General features: G+C 45.8%; 1 protein-coding gene across 4 annotated transcripts in view; it reads right to left on the bottom strand.

The window, feature by feature from the left end:
* Positions 1-2400: 2400 nt before the first annotated feature.
* The window catches only part of PATJ (PATJ crumbs cell polarity complex component), a 156719-nt gene continuing 137405 nt past the window's right edge, over positions 2401-21714 (bottom strand). Inside the window, exons 37-45 of one of the 4 annotated variants that reach the window (XM_074597315.1) lie at positions 19377-19524; positions 18144-18230; positions 15478-15595; positions 13982-14022; positions 13572-13694; positions 12380-12484; positions 8802-8905; positions 6931-7054; positions 2401-5231 (exon numbers count right to left, since the gene is read on the bottom strand). In XM_074597315.1, the coding sequence (XP_074453416.1) occupies positions 5085-5231; positions 6931-7054; positions 8802-8905; positions 12380-12484; positions 13572-13694; positions 13982-14022; positions 15478-15595; positions 18144-18230; positions 19377-19524 (997 nt within the window). In that variant the 3' untranslated portion in view covers positions 2401-5084. The remainder of the gene's footprint in view (positions 5232-6930; positions 7055-8801; positions 8906-12379; positions 12485-13571; positions 13695-13981; positions 14023-15477; positions 15596-18143; positions 18231-19376; positions 19525-21714) is intronic. The other 3 variants (XM_074597316.1, XM_074597317.1, XM_074597318.1) reach the window with 3 other exon arrangements.

Raw genomic sequence — 21714 nt, 5'->3', positions numbered from 1 at the left:
GCACACACAGCCCCCAGCCGGCGCCTGGCATTGGGCCGTGGGTCCCCGCCGTCGTGCCGCGGGAGCTCCCGGGCGCGACGTTCCGCTCCCGCCATCCCCGTCCCCGGCCGATTCCTGCTGAGTTTGCACTCTGGGAGCAGCGCCGCACGCAAGCGTCCCGAGCATCCTCTGCCCTTGAGGGGAAACGAGTCTGTAAGAAAAGGCCACCTGGGCGAGAGGGGACAGGAGGCAGGAGAGCGTATATTGCTATTCAGGGGAATTCATTTGCAGCCTTTGCTGCTGCACAGAAATAAAGCAGAACCTGCAGCAAACAAGCTCCTGGAGGGCCTGGAGAAACCCACCTTCTACACTTAGGTTTCTCTTCAGCCGACGTCCCGTCATACCTGCACACCAATGTGTTAAAAAAGAAGAAAAGAAAAAAAAAAAAAGATAAACCAAGAAAGGGCTTTAGGAGACAGAAGAGTCTGTTCTCATTCAAAATGCAAACAAGTAACCCTCCCCAAAAGTGCAATTTCTTCAGGAAAAAAACGAGACCTTCGAGGACCTCTTTGTTTTTCTGCTTTACCTCCTCCTCGTGGCCGCTGGCTGGCGAGAGTCGGTGAAAGCGACCGCAGCGCCGTGTCCGTTCCGGAGAGAAACCCCGTTTCCTGGGAGGCGGTGGGAAGGGAAAGGGGAGCTCAGCGGGGCTGTGCCCTGCCCCGGGCATCCCGAGGGGAAGCGCGGAAGAAGAATCCCACGTGAACATGGGTTTAATGGGTACGACTACTTTGATTAGGAAGCAATTTTTAATTCTAACCGAGCAGTTAGAGGCACAGCACCTACGGCAGGGGCTGCGCTATGGGGAACGAAGAGGTTTTTATGCTGCCACTGTGTATTTTCCTTTTTGTGCAGGAATCGGGAATAAACCGCTGCAATTCCACAGCAGCAGAGACCTTGGATTCCGCCGGGACAAAGCTGGAGGCAAAGTCAAGGTGATCCTCGTTCCTTTTCCACTGGGGATGCTGCAGAACACGGATCTCTGATTCGTTGCCATCCTAAAAGGGTCCGGCTTATCACAGGATCGTGCGTGTTAGAGAACAAAACGCCCATTGCTGCTAAAAGGAAAAACAATGACCGTGACAGCGTCTAACCAGAGTGTAAATACAGCTGAATTATGGATGTAGAAGTGTGAAACCGTGGAGAAAGACGATAATGGAATTATATATCAACGCTCAGCATAACTGTAAAAACTGATGTTTTATACACGTGTAACGTTAAATTAATTCATTCCAGTTCTTTCAGGTGAAGGTACATTAACTGCTCCATCTCGGCATAATCATATTACCTCAACAAGCTCTCTATATGTCATACTTCCAGGGTGGTAATCGCCATTTGATTAATTACGGGGATTTTAGAGGCATTACGGCGATCCCCCGTGCAGCTGTGCCCTGTGACAGTCCCCTGTCCCCCCAGGCTGGCCTGCTCTCCACACCATCCCACCTCCATGGCCCACCTCGCTGCCCCCAGCAGCTGCTCCTGAAGCTCAGTGCTCGGCAGCGGGGACGGTGCCTGGACAGATGTTGTCCCCTGGCGAGCCCACATGGCGGGGAGGACACGACGACTTACAGCACCTCAGTCCCAGCCTTTGGAAGAAGTGCGAATGTCGGTGTTACTGGCCCTTTTCTTTGCAGCTAGCCAAGAACTGCAAACAGCCCCAGGATGGCTCCTGGTGATGTCAAGGATGTCCTTGATGGTGCCACCGCAAGCTGCAGGTTATTCCAGGTCTCTCCAGATGAGGAAGCAGATGGAGGGACTGTGAACAGCACGTGGCCCCTCAAAAAGACAAGGCTCTGAGAGCTGAGTCCTCAAACCAAACCAGCCCTTCCCACCATACACACGAGTCGAAATGGTGGCGAGTGGCTCCTCCAAAGGGTTGCGAGATGCCCACAGCATCGATGCTCCTCCTGCAAGCACGCTTCGGGTTGGCTGTGATTACTCCTGGTACAACACTGGTCACTCAGCGCCTTCGTCTTCACCCTCTTTTTTCTCTCCCCCGGTTTTGCTGCCTGTGCACCCGATCCTTGGCTCCTCGCTGGGCCGTTTCTGTCGGCGTCCCCCTGAACGAAACGTACTCACCAGGCTCCAGCCACCCCGACGGGCAGCTGCAGCTTCCTCGTGGAGGGCAGACGTGGCCGGGAGGGCTCTCCGCAGCTGTCACCTGAGCAATCCCACTGCCTGAGCCCAAAGCCTGGCTGTCCCCACACCTGGCTGTCCCCACAGCCTCCCACCACTCCTCCAGCCGCCGCCGCTCCTGCTCCCCGAGGAGGGCAACCATGAGCCCTACTTGGAACAGCAAACAGACAGCTCATGCAGTACATTTTAACAGCGACTTAAAAACCAAAGACCTGCACAACTCCTTATGTAACCGAGCTTTATTTAGAATCTTCAAAGTCATAAAATGTCTCATTTTACTGATATACGTAAACATACAATCAGGAGGTTTAATTGCTTTTTCCCTTGCACAGAAATAAAGTTTTAAACAAACCAGAACACCTCAACCCAGACAAGCGTAATGCAAATTTAATTATCTAACTTGGTCCTGTACATACAGCACACGCTTCTCCGCACGGTCACTGGTTTATCAATTAGTTGCGATATAATTTTTGGCAGTAATATATTCAACACACAAAGTGCAAATTACAAGAAGCAGAAAATGTTCTCTCTCCATCTGAGCAATGAGAAGTGCAAAATATCTCAGCCCATAAATCCTATTCTTTATGTATATGAACAGTATGTGCATAATAGGCTAATAAACAGCCGTGTAAAACTTCATAGATTAAATGTGGCAGCATCTTAAAGTAGGAATGCAACGGTTATAAAACCGTAATCAGACAGAGGAATCATTACATTTTGTTCATAAATTCCATACAAGAATTTTGAGGGCACCTCTTCACGTGTCGCCTACCTGCCCTTAACTCCCGCACACCTTGGGTACTTTTGCAACCCGAGGCAGTTTGTTGAAAAGTCTCCAATTTGCTACATCTGGAGATATTTCTGTGTGTCTGCAATCAAGGCTCCACTAACACTTCACTTGGCAAATCAAATGCTACAGTGGGAATCCATTGAAAACGGGAAGTCTCTTCCAGGCACTACGAACGGAAGACCCACCAATTGCTCCAGCAGGCTAAATGCACTTTGTGATTACCTAAATTTAAAGGAAATTTTCCAATGAAATCAGGAAAACGGTTTCAAGGCAAGCGCGTCACAGCTGGCTCGTTTCGGTGTAGCTCATCTCACATCAGTACCTCTTTTACGTGAAACGGGGAACACCCGCTCCGGCTAAAACATCCTGGCCACAGCCCCTTCAACGCCACCAGCCCTGCGCTACTCAGTTGTTACATTACAGATTTTGACTCTTCTCTCCGTTTCATTCCAGGGATTTTTCACATAAAATGAGCAGCCAATTTTGACACCCTCCCCCCCTCCGCTTTTAATTTCTCCCAGGTACATCATCATTATAAATTATACCAAATAGTCCAAATCAGACTGGGCTGCTTCCTCTAAAACCCTATTGCTCCTCCGGATAGGAAGATTAAACCACAACGACTTGCAGTGCCATTAATCTGCCTGCCAAATTCATCTGCTAAATCACTAAGGCTACGGCCGTATAATCACTGCAGGAATGGCTGCGACACGGAACGAAGTCACTGACTTTGGGCTGCTCACCGTTCCTGCATCCCACCTCCACCACGCGGAGCCGGGCAGGCCTTGGGAAGGCTCCTCAAGGGCTTCAGCAGCTCTCGCCTGGCCCAGCTTAAACCCAAAAAAAAAGCGAGTTGCTTCGACCGAGCTGTCCGAGCCGCCGGAGGGGGCCGAGGAAGCCCACGCTCTGCCCTGGGGAGGACGGGCACGGCAGCGAGCCCCGGAAGGACATCGTCTTAAACCGCCGCAGAAGTCTTCTGCAGCGATCATCTCACCAGTGCCTGGTATTATTTGGTATTATCCAAAACTGAACTCCAGCAGCCCCGAGGGAGAAGCATCCTCTGTGATCCGTGAAAGCCTCTTCCTGCGCTATCTGATCCTGGGGAGAACTCTTGGAAACGTAAAACGGTTTGCTGGTTTGGATTAACTTCATCTAGCCTTGAAGACAACGTGCAGAGGGACTGCTCACCATCATTACTAGAATTACAGGATCGCATTGCCGAGGCAAACTTTTGTCTTCATTAAAGTTTCAGGATGAACAATTATGCTGCAACTTGGCACAACAACAACTGCCTTTGTATGCAACACGCCTGGCATATATCAGCGCATTTCTTCTTTAAAAATATAATTAGAATAGAGCGAGATACGTCGTTGTTGTTCATGCTGCCTCAATATCTGAAAAGGCTCAAACGTTTTAAAAGCCTAAAAAGATAAATTTCCCTCTCCCCTAGTTTATTTTTCATGCTAAAGGCTGCAAATTGACACATCACAGTAATTACCTCTGACTAACTTCCATAGACCTACCCAAAGAGATAAACATGAGAAGTTCACATTTGACTATCAGACTTACTGTGCCGAGCACAAATAATTTCCCAGAGGAGAATTTGATATTTCATCATTTGGAACAGTGGTAATTTAATTACATTGCTAATGTTTTCTGGCATACTTGAAAGGACAATTAGCATAAGTAAATCATGAGTGAGATGACAAGTCACTCGGCATTTATTCCTGCTCATCAGATGAGATCGGTTGATGATCTAAAGTCTCTTTTGTGTGCGAATTGATTCCAGGTTCAGCCGTTTTAACCGGGGTTCAGACAAGCGGGGATAAACCCATGTATAAATAAAGTAAAATTGGATACTCTTCTTTGAAGTTTCTTAATTAAACATGTCCAGAGAAACCTCCAAAAGCCACCAGAAGTAGGGGAGGGTGGGGAGAAAGGCTGATAAACGTGGCAGGCTAAATGAAGCTCGAGATGCACACTACCCTTTCTGGCAACGGGGTGAATACGGCGTCATTTTTGCCAGGGTTTGCTTTACATCCCGCTCAGGGCTGAACAGTATTATTATAGCTCTACTGATGTTCTAAAATAATTGTATTTATCTCCGCAAGCGCAATGACATTCATGATAACACCGTTAATGTCACAGTTCCTTTCTGGCGCTTCAGAATAGCTACAGCTTGCTCATGAGTGACACCTTCCAAAGCTTCCCCATTAACTGCTACAATCTGATCGCCGCGCTTCAGTCTGCCATCGTCCGCAGCTGCTCCCTGCAAACGGCAAAGCGATTCGTTAGCGGCTGGTCGCGGGGAGCCCTCCCGCCTCTCGGAATGCCCGTGGATGGAATGCGGAGGGAAGCAGCGCTGGAAATCCCACCGTAACCGGGTGGGGGACATGGGAAATGACAGTGCCCAAGCCTCCCTGGGTGCTTCAGCCCTTGCCCATCGCTTGTCCCTCTTACCCAACCCTGCGGGGTCTGGGGCACCCCCTGGGTCTCGTTCCTGAAAAAACTGCAGTGTGAAGACTGATTTGGGCTTTTCTGATTACGGAGAAGCTTGTTAAAGCAGCATTTAAACTGGTTAAAATGTGGGGAGAGAGAGGGACGCGGAGCTCATGCGGCCAAGCAGCCCCAAGCCCCGGATGGAGCTGGGCTCCGCTGAAAGTCCTGAGAAGCTCCCACTGAGCTTCAGAAATGGCTGTTCTCCTCCAGAGGCCTCGCTGCAGCTCTTTTGTCTAAATCCTGAGCCCTTCCCTGCCCAGAAGTCGGCTCATGGTGTCCGCTTCTGCCCCATGGCCCCATCAGTGGCCGCAGCGTATTCTAGCTTCGATTTAGGGTTTCTCAGCTGTGCCCACATCTAGAAACTTGTAAATCTAAGCATCAGTTTAAAGACGCAGTGTCTTCCCACGTTAATAACTGAAAATTGTAAAAAGATCAGGTATCTGTGGTTTGAGCCCCGGAAGCGCAGAAGCAGAGGAGAAATGACTTCTACTCCACCTTAAGATGAAGTTTTCTCCGTTATGTCACCTACCCTGCCAGAAGCGCTGACACAAGTCACAGCAAGTAGGCACAGGAGAAGCAACTGTGTGTGACTGGCTTCGAAGTTACCTTATGGAAATTATCCCGAATTCCCACTGTCTTCCTTTCCTCCCCGCCATTTCCAGATCTCCCTTCACATGGCCGTGCCTGACGTATCTCGTTGGCCCACACTGAGCACATTTCTAGCAAAGGGGCACTTCTCCCTCTGCACCAGTGGCCATTCTGGGGCCGTCTGTCTCGGGGCTGGGCTGTACTATGTTTCTTCCTCATCCTCTGTGGCCAGAGCCACTGCTGTACCCGGCTGAGACCCCCAGGTCCTCCCCTGAGACTCCGGGTTGGGGTCAGAGATGGGCTGAGACAGTGAGTGTCTCCAGCAGATGGGAGAGGAGCACCCAGGGAGAGGCACGAGAGAGAAGCTGGAAGCAAAGGAGAATAACTAAAGGCAGGACCGAGGCGTAAGCCAATTCGGTATCAAGCCACGAGGTATGGCGATTTCGTCCTTCGGTGTTTTTTCTCGCTGAGGTGACCACCTGAGCACAGGAGCTGGTTTTGCAGCTGAAGCTCCGCCACAAAGATACAGCATCTCTGCAACTGCCTCCTCTCCTGTACGGTGGGAAAAGCGATGCCTCCACACCTCTCAGAAGGCTCTTTGAGATTTACAGACAGAAAACCACCTTATAAATATTTTAATGTAGCAAAACAAGTTTCCCAAGTACACAGAGCGATTTTGCTGAGATAAAGTATCTCGTTTCAGCCATCAGTAATACGAAATACAAACTGAGAAGCCGGCTGCGAGTTCTGGGTCTGCTTACTCACATCAATGTACTTCGACAGTACTTTCTACTACATAATATATTACCCAAGCCAAATCTTAGGTTTATTTTTAAAGATAATCTAGAAAAAGGGAGAAAACAAACAAACAAAAAAGATACCTTGGCAAATATAGTCTTGACATAAATGGGCAGGTCTCCATGGGGACTTCCATACCCCCCTACAATACTAAATCCCAGTCCATCAGAGCCTTTCTCCAAAGTAATAATCTTAGGCTGAGGTGCTCTGAAAACACAACAAATATCACTTAGAATAGCAATGTGTGTCTCTAGGGACTTTATGCAGAAGGAACGCTTACAGAGATATTTATCTACCACGAAGTTTTTCACACGGGCACAAACCATGACTCTCGTCCTCGCGCCGAAATACACTGCTGTGCAGCCCCGAGTTCAAACGCTGCTCCGTGTACTTTGGCTCCACGCTTTGAAAATACTTATTTTTAAAAAGAGCTCAACAAGAGCCCTTATCTCTGATGCAGAAGCGAGACTCCCTTCATCGGCAGCCGCTGCACGTCGGCAAAGGAGAGTTTGCTTTCTTACCGGCCAAGCCGTCGTCTTTTGCCTGCTTAAGTGGCAACTGCAATGATTTTCTTACAGCATTTTGCTTTACGACTTCACAGGACTGAGTCTAATAGACCTGTGTTTATAGTCTCAGCTCTACTGCAGGCTCTCTGGGCTGTCTCCTGACAACCTGTATTTGACCTATATCCCGGTGCCGCGTAGCCCCAGGCTGAGTCCCGAGAGCCCTCACACCAGGCATCGCGTAGAGCCTCAGCTCTCCTCAGGGGCTTTTGCTGTCTGCATTGAGCAAAGGAAGATTTTTGGTGGAATTCAGGCCACTTTTTTAAATATATATATATATATACACATATATACATATATATATACACACACACACATATCCATAGACATATCCATCTCAAATTTGGAAAAGTCACTTCTACATATTTGGAAATAATTATTGTGGACAAAAGCTGTTTGGCATCTTCCACCTATATAAAGCTATAGCCTATGATGACTAATCTCTAGCCATTTCTTTAAGACAGAACGAACACATACGCCTACCTAATTCTGCTTCATATTTTCACATTCAAATTTCCTTACTATTTTGATATGAAAAGAGAATACAAATCCTTTTGTGAAGTAAGCAATTTTCCTTTGAGAGCAGCAATAAAAACAGTATCTCACATTGTAAGATGAGACAATGCAGCATAAAAAAGCTTAACTTTTATACTCAAAACCCCTGAGGTAGGGCAGCAACTTGCATCCCAGCTTCTTAAGATAAATATAATGAATCAAAGAAAGAAAATGAAGAACATAATGAAGCTAATGAACCAAAATGAAGACCAAATGAATTTCAAAATGGTAACTGGAATGCTATAAGCTGCCCTAAAAAGCACACGATGGAGAATGATGCATGGCCATGGGAGGGCTAGATCTCTAACTTCCATCACCATACAGAAGTGCTCCAAGCAGACAATTTTTTAACCAGACTTTTTCGAACTGTAAAGCTAAAAAGCTTCAACAGACAAAGAAAGTGGTGGGGCCTGTTTTGAAACATTTGCATCCGACGCCAGGCTTGTTAACACCTCTTGCCTTAGTCTGGCAATGACAAATGATTTCACATTGCCTCGATCATAACTCTTTTCAGGCAAGGAAACCAACAGACAAGGGCAGAACACTCATGTCAGCATAACACGTTAGAAAAGAAAGGAGATAAGTTTTTTTGCAAAATGTCCAGAACTAGTGCTTGGAAACACATTTTGTGCATATTTATCCAAGCAATTTCTGTCACCGTGTGAAGACGGACATGAGTCCATAATGAGCTTGGAGAAGGTCACAGTTTTCATTTTAAAGGTGATGGAAAATTAGAGAGAAACGCAATGGGAGAGACCTCCTTCCCCACCCTGGGCTTTTCCCTTGCACGGGGCAGAGAAATCCACCTCAGTTACGCAGACTAAATCCAGACTTACTCGGGATCTTCAGAAGGATGCTCAGAAGAAGAGTTAAGGTTGCATCCCGCAGACATGCTCTCCAGCTGGGTAGCAATGGCACTGATGTTGGTATCAGCCACAACCTGAACAGAAGGATGCAAGGAAATACTCTGGTCACTTAATACCAAGGACATCTTGGCTAATAATGTAAAAAACAGCTGATACATTAGGAAAATCAATTGCTGACGGGTTTTTTTTCAAGCAAATTTCAAACACAAGTCCTACTCTCTCAAATGTCCTATTAATTCAATACTTTCAAGTAACAGAGTTAATAGTAGCCACCTTTCTGGGGGTTAAATCCAAACGTTGCTCTGAAGCTTTCTCTTGCCTTTACTCCGATGCTGAGCAGAGGGGGACAGTCTCCCTGGATAATCCAGAGAAAGAGGTTATTTTGTCAAGGAAATAGGTCCCTCTCAGAGTCAACACAAGGTGTCCAGGACTGGGCTTGAAAGTAAAGGTCTCCCCCAGAGAGCACCTCAGCTTTTAACAAAATACAGAGATCCAAGGGACTACGGGGCAAAGGCCCTGAAATAGCTCAGACTGGTTTGTTTCCTCAGCAGGGAAGAAATTAATCCTTGGTTTCAACTTTTCTGCAATCTCCAGCATGAATCCCACAAACTGGACTCTTACACTTCCCAGTTCCGGCTCCTGTATTATTCTGAAACCATCATGAATCACCACCACGCAGTAATTAACGGAGTTAAGGGCATTTTGACAGGTCGTGGGGCAGCAAAGTTGCTCAGGGTTTTTAAGGCAGCCATACCCACGTTGCGTGGGTGAGGTACAAAGCCAGCTATGGCCGCATCGAGGAATCAGTGACTCGCACGCCAAGGCCTGGGGTTTGCCGTTCACGGGGCTTTAGCCTCGCAAGGGTAGAAGCGTGCAGCTTGCAGGCCCACTGGGACTTATTAAACATGAAGTGACGGCGCCCGCTCCAGCTTTGGGGTTTTTTTAACCTTTCGTTGCATGCTCGTTTTCTATTCTTTGCTTTTTCTGCAAAAAAAAAAAAAAAAAAATCGAGGAAACCACCGGGAAATGTTTCGGATTTTAAATATTTACCACCGAAAGGACATCAGTTTCCTAAAAACTACACGCCGTGGTTATCCCCCAACTCCATCTCCTTGTGGTGAGATACTCTCTGCTTGACGTTTACTGTACAGCGCAGCACTTCGGCTCAGAGACAGTGAGAAATACCCAGTAAATATATTTCCAGTATTTCCTCTAGCTCTCCCTGGCCTTATTTTATCAAAATTAACAGGTACTCTTCCCACTCCTTGCTGTGAACGTGGCTTAAGGGAAACGCGCCTTTTCAAAAAAAAAAAAAATCCATTCTATAAATCCCCTGTTTTAAATGAACGCTCACAAATTCTTCCACGACAATATTTCCCTTTTCCTAATCACTTGGAGCCAAGAAGGCGGTAGCATTTTCTAGGAAGGAAGATTAGTTCTCGTGCAAATTCTGCATCCCAGGACTCGGGTTCTGGGATGCCCTGAATGTCCGGCAGACGAAACGACTGCTCCTGGCTCAGCCAGGAAAGACACCCTTAAGTTTTCCTTCCCGTTGCAGTAGGGGAAAGAGTGCCAGCCGGTATTTGCCGTATTTTGTTGTTAAATAAAACGAGGGCGAAATAAATCTATATTCAAAAATCTTCAGTTGGCAGTAAGAACGTATCAGAGTTCAACAACCTTGTAAAAAAGCTTCCCCTTATCTCATTACTACACCTGCAGAAAAGAAATTAAATTAAACCAAAGCATCAAAACAGCCGAAAGGGATGATTGTTCCCCCGAGACCCTAATCTCCCATTTGCAAACAGCATTTGCAAACTCCTTTACCATCCTTCCCAGGACGTACTGATAATAAGCCTTTCCACACCGCTGAACGCAATTATCTGACCTTTCAAAGCAGTTTGCCATGAAGTGGTCTAACCTGATAATAAATAAAATTACTTAATGACACATCAGTCATGATTATCGCAGCGATAGGATTATTCCATTTAGATTGTTTCCATAAAAAAAAAAGAAGCGATCCGGTGACGGAGAAGTACCTGTGGTTAGCAGGTAAGGTAACCGTATCGCGTGCTTACGGCAGGGCTTCCCCACTACTCCCTGTCGCTACGAAAATATAACATCCCACCTTCACATCACAGGTTTTTAATAGAGGAAAAGAGACTCTATTCTATCAGAATAAACCCCTACCAGCCATAAAAAAGTATTAAGCCCGTTTTAAGTTAGACAGCAAAAATGCGGAAGAAAACCCATCAACTGACAAACCCAAGGACATTTCCAGAAGAACCTCTTTTCTTACGCGAGCGCCCAACTGACAGCCTGCTTCATCGGGAATATTTTTAAATACATGACGAGGTGGAATAGGCTGTATTACAGCTTTCACGATTAGCAATTTTGGGTTCTGCGGCAAGCTTTCATTTTCTATTCAGGGAATACTGTTGACATGAAAAGTGAAATTACTCAATGGTAGTAACAATATGATAACTATAATTTAAACGAAAATCCAATCCTCAGCTGGTGTATATCTGCGTATTTCCTTTGACTTCGATGGAACTACACAAATACACCATCTGCTCTGGAACCGGCTCATCACTTACCAGGTCAGCAGTTCACGGACAAACAAAAACCAAGAATAAGCACGTCTAAAACTAAGTTTATTATCACTTCATTTCCTTTTTTTTTTTTTAAATCTTTTTCTTCGCCCACCCATTTTTTATAGTCACATTTGTGTTGTAATGCAAGCAAGAAGCTTGTGAAACTCTCTCAAGATATGTTCCAATGCAATACGCTGTGATGATAAAGAAAATTAGAGTAGATTTTAGTGGTACGTCCTAAGCTTTTTTTTCAATTGTTACAATAATTCTGCAAACGAGTAGTATTTTGAATTCTCTCTGGCAAGTATTTCTCTCATTTCTTTGTGTAAACATAAAAATAAACTAAAGATGAATATACTGGGGAGCAGCAATTAGAACCAAAGTGGCAGAAGATGTCTTCCTTTCAGCTGGCATATGAACGTGGCGGTGATGACACTGTTTCTCTCTCCAGTGTTATTTTTCGTTACCTGTAGAATAATCAATTCTAGGCAGCGCTGTCTTAATGATGATGCCATCATTTTTACTAAATGCCGCTGGCGTTTCTTTCTTCTCCCCCTTTCAAGAAGGAGGAAATCAACACTGTGGGCAGTTTGGTCACAGTCTAGTTACATGCACGCACACATCCACATACACATAATTTCTTGTTCCTAGTTAACTTCAAATTAAAAAAAAAACAACAAACAAACTTGGAAGCTTGTTGATTTACCATGTATAGCAACAAGTTATTTTGTTCTCTTTGTTACGCTTTTATATAATCATGCTCACAGCCTGTATGAGTGGCAATAAAGAATTTTTGAATGAAAATTATTTCTCGCTTTCATTCCGTGTAATTCCCATCAGCAAGCACCCTGCAATTCTGTGATGCCTTGTGCCAGTGATGCTTAGGGCTTTTTTTTTTTTCCCCTGAATGCCATTTATCTACCCTCATGCAGCTGCATGTTCAATTTATCACCGTACCTGCAGGATAATGCTCCCATAAGCATTCTTTAGTAGATTAACCGCATCTGCATGAGACAGCCCATCCAAAGGTTGCCCATTAATACTGACAATCCGATCTCCAACCTAAAAGTACAACAGTAATGGAAAATTACTAGCATTAGGGAAAATTAAAATTAAGAATGCTTAAAATTCCTCGTGAACTTGGCACTGCACAGTCATGCTTCTCTTTTGCAGGATCCCTTTTGTGAGCATTCTGCATTGCTAGTGATCATTTACCATTCTTCAGAGCAAATACAATACAGATTTTTAAAAAAAACAACAACAATGCGATCAGAGGAACAAAGGCAGGTTGTATTTTACTATTTCCGTTTGCAAGCAGAGTGACACTTTCACTGCTGTCCTCCCATCCAGAAAGGATTCATTAGTGTCCACACGTGCAGACAAGTTCATATTCCTATCGACTACGCACGCACATGCTGAATGCAGTATAGGAAAGCGGGCACTTCTGATATTAATCTAATTAACCTAGATGGTTTCTTCTTCTTATACATACCCTGGCACTCAGTGCGATTGTGTAATTCTGTCAGAGACATGGCAGGGATGTAGCAGCATGTACTAATGAATGTCATGGGCCAAAGCAATCCTACGTACCTGCATAGTAAGTTCTTTTCAATATTAATGATTCCTTGAAACTCTCTCCAAAACGGAAGGTGTTCACCACGGTCATTCCTGGAAACCCACATATCCTGTGAGTCTGAGCCTTATTTTGGCATTTCTTTATAAGGACCTTGAGACCAAACAACTAACTTCTGATCTGGTTTTTACCTGGTTTGAGCTCTAAATGACGCCTACTCTGCAGTCCCCAAAACGCCTGTGGTTTCTAGAGACCACGTTGCTGCCCTCCCCGGGTCCGGATGAACAAACACATTGAAAGACCACTGCAAATGTGTTTATGTTCTTTCTCTTAATGTCACTTTTCCAACGCGGTCAACAATTGCCTTTATCCCAAGATGCGATATAATTAAAAAGGGAAGAGAAGGGCAGGTTTGGATTTTTTTTTTTTTGGAGTTAGTTTCGTTTTTATATAAAAAGAGGCAGAGTAGTCTATGAGACATTATCAAAGTGATGGTGTATACAGAAGTGCTTGAGGCTCTTCTGTAGGACACACAGCAGATGAGATAGGAAATATTGAGAGGACCCCTCTACTCACTCGGAGCCTTTGGGTACGTGCAGCCACACCACTGGCTTGAATCATAGCAATGAAGATGGGGATATCTCCCAACGGACTTCCCTTCCCTCCTGCTATACTGATACCAAGTGCATCATTTGGTCCCTAAAACAAAGAAAACAAAACAACATTTGCAATTGGAGCAACTTGTAGAGGTCGATGTTCAGGGTATAGCAATAACTGACTCATTTGATTTATGGAACAGGGAGAAAATAGATAGGTTTGACAGACACACGCATCCTCACGCATGCGGGGCCCACTACACAGGCATACATCCAACAAATTATTGCAAACATAAATAATGCAATTTTACTTCTGAGAAATGCTACAAAAATTAACAACTCCAGTTAAAGGTGTCAGCTTTTTGAATGGATAGAAAATAACTCACTGACCCTTGTTATCTCCACAGTCCTTGGGCCCATATCTGCTCCTACTAATAAAGAAACAAACAATTAGCTTCTGTAATTAAGAGATAATATAATTAAGAGATAACACTGTCAGGTGACAATGGTCCCTTGCTGCCTAGTCAGAGTTATCACCAAGCAGAAGCGGAGCCTTCCTGTGCCAAACCAGGCAGCGCTGCTCACGAGAGGAGGACGGGAGCTCTGTTTCGCCCGGAGATGAATACGGATGGAATCACTCCGGCTGACGGATGCCGCCGTGACGCCCATTGTAGTGCAGCCGCTGCTCACCCCAATCTACTGAATAGCAGCGCTCTGCCGGCCTGCAGAAAAGCCCTATTGTGCATCTCACTCAATTGAAGATTGGCTTATTATTCATAAATCACAGTGCCCCCACCACAAAGGGTAGGGCACGCGGCTGGTCTGAGACTGTTGAGGTTCCATTGATTTTCCTCTTCTAATTTGTGCTGTGTTAGCAAATAATAGACAGCCAGGAAGTCTGGCTGGCATATAGCTAACCATAGGACATTTAGAAGTACTCAAAACAGTAAAAAAAAAAAAAAAAAAAGGACACTTCCAAAGAATCATTTGAATTGGGGCTAAACAGCCTAAAAGCTGATGATGCAGTCAGGTCCTGGGCTCTGCTACACCAACCCCTAATTCTACCAGTTTTAATTAAACTATTTTAAGAACCTTTTAGAAGGCAGGCAAAATTAAGCCTCTTTCAAGAGTTAATGATTCCAAATAACACATATCAGTATTTCTCACCGCTGCGCACGTGTGCTTGTGCAGATACCTTTTATGAGAACCCAGGGCAGGATGGCAGCGGGGCAGCGAGGTCTGTGGCAGCGGGAAGCCCAGCCCCGGGGACGCAGACACGCATCCTCAGTGCCCTTCAAAACGGCCCAAGGAAGACTGCCCAAAAGGCCACACGCCCCCTCCAGCGCATGGCAACTGGCAGAAGAAACGTCTTCTACTTCTGCCCGCGGTCAGACACCAGCAAAGGTTACCGACTTGTGACCCGGGTCACACCAACGCGCAGGCTCTCCACAAGCTACCACAGGTTGTAGATTTAGCACTTGCTAAATCTGCAAATTGCAAACTGAGCATTGCGACTTTCTCATGACAAAACACCCCTTTATATACGCTCAAGAGCAACAAAGATATAAATGAAGTGGTGGCAGCTTTATTCCCTGAGAAAACTGTTCCTAATGCGAGAACCTTGCCCGTGCTAAGCCTCCGACAAGGGCGTCGGGGAATAGCAGGGAGCAGAAATTCTGCACTTAAAATAGAGGAACCATTACTCTACTAGCAGACATAAAAACAATGTCATCTGCTGGAAAGTGCTTGGGTCTTAAAATATCAGTGGTATGTCTTCTGGGAGGCTGAGTAGGAAAACCAGAATGAAGTATTCACTTTTGCTTTTAAACCAGCACAAAGACAAAGCAAGTAACAGGCAGCTATTCTGACAGCCACCCAGACTATACCTGAGTTTCTCTGAGACGCATCTGCTGAAGATCTTTTTGTGCTGACAAAATTCTGTAAGGTAGAGAGGACGGGAGCAAGCGCAGGGTGGAAGTGGCTATGGACACTCTGTTGGCTCGCCTGAAGTTAAAAATAAATCAAAACCAGTGAGTCAAACCCAAACGTTAACTTTAAACCAGTTCCCGCAGCACACGGGCGCAGCTGTGCTCTGTGCCAACCAGACTGGAAACACCACATCGGCCACGCAAGTGCAAAACCCTCCAACTTCATTTCCAAAGGGAGAACCTACCAAAATCCATCCCCGAGTTGTGGGCTCACCCATAGCACTGCACACCTAATGCGTGCGTTGTTCAGGTCTGCTCTATAAGGACAGAAGATTAATCCCTCTCCTCTGCTTATTCCCAGTGTGCCCCGAACCCGTGGAGAAGGGGAGATGATGGTTGCTAAAGCTTGTGGGCATCTCCCCCGCGATGACCCTGCAGGCAGCTCACCCCAGGATGAGCGTGCACGGGGCACCCAGCAGGACACGTCCCAGCTCCTCTCCCACAGGACAGGGATAGCACTTACACCCATCTTGTTACGCAGCATAATCTACAGGCTTTGTTATTTTAGCTGAACATATCGTCTGATTACAAGGTCCTGTAATTGAAGCTGCTCCTTTCATTTGACCAAGAACCAGAGGAACACCCCAGGTGCAGGAGCCTGTCTGCCAGAGCTGACAAAAGGAGAGTCTCCAAAGATAGCTGCTCGTGCAACTCTTGGCCATCCATTTCCAGCCCTCCTTTTCCCTGTCTCCTTATCTGGCCTTATCTTCAGACTCTGCCCCTCCAGAAAACATCATCCTCAATTTAGGACGTGCATCTGAACAGCAGGTTTCACCGAGGGCCAGACCTTTTCGACTAAGCTGCTTTACGCAAAATAAAGATCTGGTCTATACTTCTCCATCCGCAGCAGAGCTTTCTCCCTCCAGACGCATTAGGCGGTGAATCAAAAGCTCTGGCAGCGTTTATCCCAACTGACCAGTGTGCAGCTGTCAGTGACGAACAACAGGCAGAGCACAATTTCCACCTCTAGTTGCCAATTCATGGGTCAGCGAACATAATTTGCAACGCGCGTGAAAGAAATCACTGTCCTGCACCACAAGGCTTATATTTCTACTGTTAAAGGTATGCAATGGACCAAGAAAAAAGCCAAGTGAGGACAAAAGTTATGGATGCTCTTGGCCAGCAGCTTCTAAAACATCGCTCGCAGTTGTGCAAATCATTCAAGCTGATTTGCTGGACTGTCTGCCAAGATTTTTATAACGGTTGGAACGGTTTTGCTGAGAAACATTTATTCCATTTTCAAAATCACCAAGTCACTTAGGGGCAGTGAGATGAAGGCTCTCAAATGACTCTGCACTAAGAACAGTAATTAAGATTTCTTGTATTAAAAGAAATACAGAAATTACTAGGTTCCTGCAAAAGCCTCTTACGCTATGAAGAAAAGGGGATGACGTCGTTTGATCTGATTTTCTACCTAGAATCACGTTAGATACTACGGTGTCTTGCTTCCCTTTCAGCTGTGAGTTTTACATGGTGAAACTGGGTGGATAATTTTTAACCGTCACTTTTTGACTACATTCCTCTTGCTTAGGCTAGCTGTTGATACAATGACCAAAAGAAGGTAATACTCAAGACTGCTGTCTTTACTTAATGCAATCAGTATCGTTTTCCTCTGTTATTTCATTTTTCCCTTGCCCGCTGCATGCAGTGCAGATGTTTCTCCGATGATATTCAGCGATTATTTTTAAAGCTGGGCTTAGCCCAGCTGTTCCCGCATGGCTACGGGCTCTTTAGCCCTTCCTGATGCTTCACCCACCCAGCGAGCAGCCGGGATCACTGCTGCCCTTCAGCAAGCGAAGAAAATCACACTGCGTGACTCTGATTTTGGCACCCTTTTGGGGTTGTTCACGCACGACATCAAGGACAAGCCTCTCCTCTCAGGGACCCTGGCAACTTCAATATCACGGCAAAGCAGTCGGTCTTCGGAAGGAAAATCCATTAAAAAAAAAGTTTTCTAAGTCATCTCGCCTTGTTCTTCTCCCTTGCAATACTCAGGTTTAATACCAACGGTATCAGTGTCTGAGCTGATTGGGGGGCGCGGGGAGAGGGGAAAAGCCCTGCACTGATTGAAAAATGAATTGTTGTCCTCGCTTCAGGTAAAAAGCAAGTGAAGCAGGAAATTGCTCTGTGTTTTCTTTGAGAGGAAAGCAGCTCTCATGTGGTTCTGCCATAAGATAGGCAAAGATACAGTTCAGTTTCATTAACTCATTTTGATTGACAAAACAGCTGCAGAAAAGACATTCAGCAGTTTTGCAGGTCTAAAAAAAAATAAATAAATTTCTGGGCATCACCATTTGAGAAGTATCTTACATATTTTTTGTGTGTCTCAGGAAGACGCTCCTTAAATAAAAAAAGGCATTAACTACCTCTTCTATTTAATCAGCATTTCAGCACGACACTTACGTTGCAGTTCCGCACAGAAGATTATCGTGACAAAATAATTTGTTCCACGTCCTCAGCAGTAAGTGTCTATGGAAAGACTGAGCCTCACGTGCACGGCTGTGCACTGTCCCCGTGCCCTGCCCGCCACAGCTCCATTTTATACACGTGAATTTGTCACTCACCTGACTGTTCTGGGATGTTTTCCGTGACGATAGCCATGATCCAGCTCGCAACCTCCCAAGCTCAAGATGCACTAGGCCTTGGGCGCACTTGGAAAAAAACCCACAATGTACAGCATTTAAGTAGACATATAATATTTCGCGCTCTCCTGGAGAGAATTATGTTTATATTCAGCACCACAACTCCGTGAAGAAAACCACGAGGAATGCTCAAAACATTAACGTTTGTGTTTAGACAATACAAAATGTGCCCTTCCCTGGATTTAGGTTTATTCTGAAGGTTGATCCCGGTTGCTGAAGTCAGTGTGAATCTTCCTGCTGGCAAACTGTAGGCGGCCAATTACTCCGTAAAAATAAACAAAAAGACCCCAACTCTTTAACAGACTTTTGCCACAAACAGCTCCCATGGAAAACACTTCAGAGGAAAAAATGCTGCTGAAAAGGGCGAATTTAACTCGTATGCATTCAACTTAGTAATAGACCCTCGTATCACTAATTTCCAATTCTTAAATAGGTAAACTTTTGGCCAGGTACCAACCCTGAATGGAAAAATTAGCCTTTGCCTTCAAGAACGAAAGAAATCACGTGCAGAAACACTAGCGGTGATGGCAGGGAAAAAGCCCTTGTCTCGAGATGCAGTTTTGAACAGAAATGGGTCTGCAGCATCGCTCCCACCCGTCCTTTCATCCTCGGACCAGGCTGTACGGAGGAGCTAACACCAGGCACTCGCAGCCAGGCCATCCCCTGCCCTCTCCCCCGACTCAAGCAGCTACAAAGCTTTTTAATGGAAAAAAAGCAAATTCTCCCAGACTGCACAATTTCAGAGTATAAAATCACTCCTGGAAGACGGAAAGCTGTGCAGAAACGGATTTAAGCTGCCATTTTGTAGCTGCAGGTTAGTACAGCAAAGCCAAAGGCATTTTATTTCAGTTCTGATTTGTATGCCTCTCAGGTTTCCAAGTATTTTTCTAATGTACGAAACACACAGTTGTATTTTCAAATAAATGCCTAAATAGTACACGTGCTTTTGTTTTCCCACTTCGCATCATCCCACTTCTAAATACGCACGGAGAAGTGATTTTAATGAATCTCCCAAAGTTATTTCAGATGGAATTCCTGTCTCGGCAATCAGTTGGAGCTGTCCTGTGTATGTGTAAATAGCACTTCAGGATAATTACTTTGCATAGCGTCAGTAACTGCAATTCAATATCTTAAAATGTACTATTATGTACTCACCTTAAGTATAGTGGCAACAGTCTCTTGTGAGGCATTTCTCATATCCTCTCCATTTACAGACAAAATCTGATCTCCTTGAATTAATCTTCCATCTAGGTCTGCAGCTCCTCCTTTAACAATGTCAGAGATAAACACTCCACTTCCATTTCTAACAATGCAAGAAGCATATGGCTAATTACACAATCCAATATTCTTTGGGAGACCAATTTAGATTACTTGCATTTAAGCGACATTAAAAGAAACCTGTGAGCAGAGGAAGAACTAGTTTTACATCCCATTCAACCATTTGAGTGTAAAAAAACCTACAAGTTTTAAAACCGAAGCATGTTTTGCTATATCTAATGCTGTCTTTCCCCTTGAACCGTTAGTTCTGACTGTATGAGCCATAAAGATTCATGCAAAATACCCCCTGTATGAATAAAAAGCCAAGGATCGGTCCAAGATGGAGTTAAACTCTCTCCTGATGTGCCTGATACGAGTTATGCAGCCTCAGATATTTTTTTCCTGCATTCCCCCTAAAGGTGCAGCTCAGTTTCTTTTCTAGAAGCCCGGAGGCCCCCAGCAGAAGAGCAGGGAGAACTCTGCAGAAAAGACTTTTTTAGTTCGCACATGAGTTATGCAGCAGAAAATCCAGCCTTGCGGCTGTCCGCCTGCAGCGAGGCTTGCGAGAGCAGCCGGGGAATACATTTATTTATCGGCTCCAGGCTCCTGGCAGGGGAGTCCCCTGCGGGGGTCACAGGACCCCTCTGCGCGAGCCCCAGCTCCGGGGCTCGCTATGGCGGGCGTTCTGCCGGCCGCGACGCCAGGATTGGGCGCTTGGGGTCCTTCCCCCCGCAGGACACGCCACTTTGCAGCCTGAATTATACCTGGTATCATTTAATCGACTTCAGAAATCAGGCTGCCTCGAAGGTGGGAATCCCCGCCAGCAAAGCACTTCGCAACAGTACAGAAAGTTTTGCACAGAAGCAAACGTGGGAGGGCTGGAGACTGCGATTACCATCTGTAGGGTAATTTACATAAGCTAAATTAATTACCCAACCCGCAATCTGCTCACAACACCTGGGTTAAACATCGCCACGCTTGTAAAAAAACTGCTGCGGAAACTTTACTGACCATACGCAGTCAGGATAACGACATGATGATTTGTAATTGAGAAAATAAATTCTTTTTGGCAATACAGAAGAGCAACTATATGACTCTTATGCACCAACGCTGAACGAGTGCTCGCCAGTGTCATGCCGTAAATCTCTTCTAGCAGTGAAAGATTAAATCTATCAGTGCCCTGGTTCGAATGATCTAATGGCAATGGTTTAGAGATACATCAGTAAAAAGTCACATTTTGTTAAGCAGCTGTTACCTACCACCGTATCTCAGGTTCTGAGCTCTACTCACAGAACTGCTGTCTACAGCGTCGGAGAGACACTTTGATACTGTTGAGGATTTGGGTCTAACTCAGCCTCTTCTCTTCCACCAACGTTGGTCCCTTTGAACCCGAGTAGGAGCTAGATCTAACTCACAAATCCATTTTCAAAGGCATATCCCCCGGTTCAAGAAAGACAGGGAACTGCTGGAGAGGGGACAGCAAAAAGGGCTACCAAGATGACGAAGGGATTGGAACACCTCTCTTATGAAGAAAGGCTGAGGGATTTGGGTCTCTTCAGTCTGGAAAAAAGACAACTGAGGGGGGACCTTATCAACACTTATAAATAGTTAAAGGGTGGGTGTCAGGAGGATGGGGCCAGGCTCTTTTCAGTGGTGCCCAGGGACAGGACAAGGGGTAACGGGCACAAACTTGAGCATAGGAAGTTCCACCTAAACATGAGGAGGAACTTCTTTCCTTTGAGGGTGGCAGAGCCCTGGCACAGGCTGCCCAGAGAGGTGGTGGAGTCTCCGTCTCTGGAGATATTCCAAACCCGCCTGGACACGATCCTGCCCAACCTGCTCTGGGTGACCCTGCTCTGGCAGGGGGTTGGACGGGATGATCCCCAGAGGTCCCTTCCAACCCCTGCCATTCTGTGATTCTGTATTTGGAAATAGGAAGGTTTCTCTCCCCATTTTGAAATCAGAAAAGCCATGGGTAGGGCTTCTGAGCCCTGAAACAGAGCTACGCTGAAGCCAGCGGAACAGTGACCAGTTGGGCACTCTCAGTGCAGGAGCCCTCCTGGCCAGCACCAGCCCTGGCTACACGGGTTCTGTGTCATCATTCTGATAGAGGAGCCAGGACCACAACACCACAGCATCCCTGAAGATATTTAAATACAAAATTCTGTCCCTGACAGAGTTTTTCCTTTATTTCATGTTCTATTTAGTGGCTACAGCTGTTCATAGGGAAAAAACC

Source organism: Larus michahellis, chromosome 8, assembly GCF_964199755.1.
Source record: "Larus michahellis chromosome 8, bLarMic1.1, whole genome shotgun sequence".
In the NCBI taxonomy this organism is placed as follows: Eukaryota; Metazoa; Chordata; class Aves; order Charadriiformes; family Laridae; genus Larus; species Larus michahellis.
The sequence above is the reverse complement of the archived record's forward strand: the minus strand, read 5'-3'. Positions and strand labels throughout refer to the sequence as shown.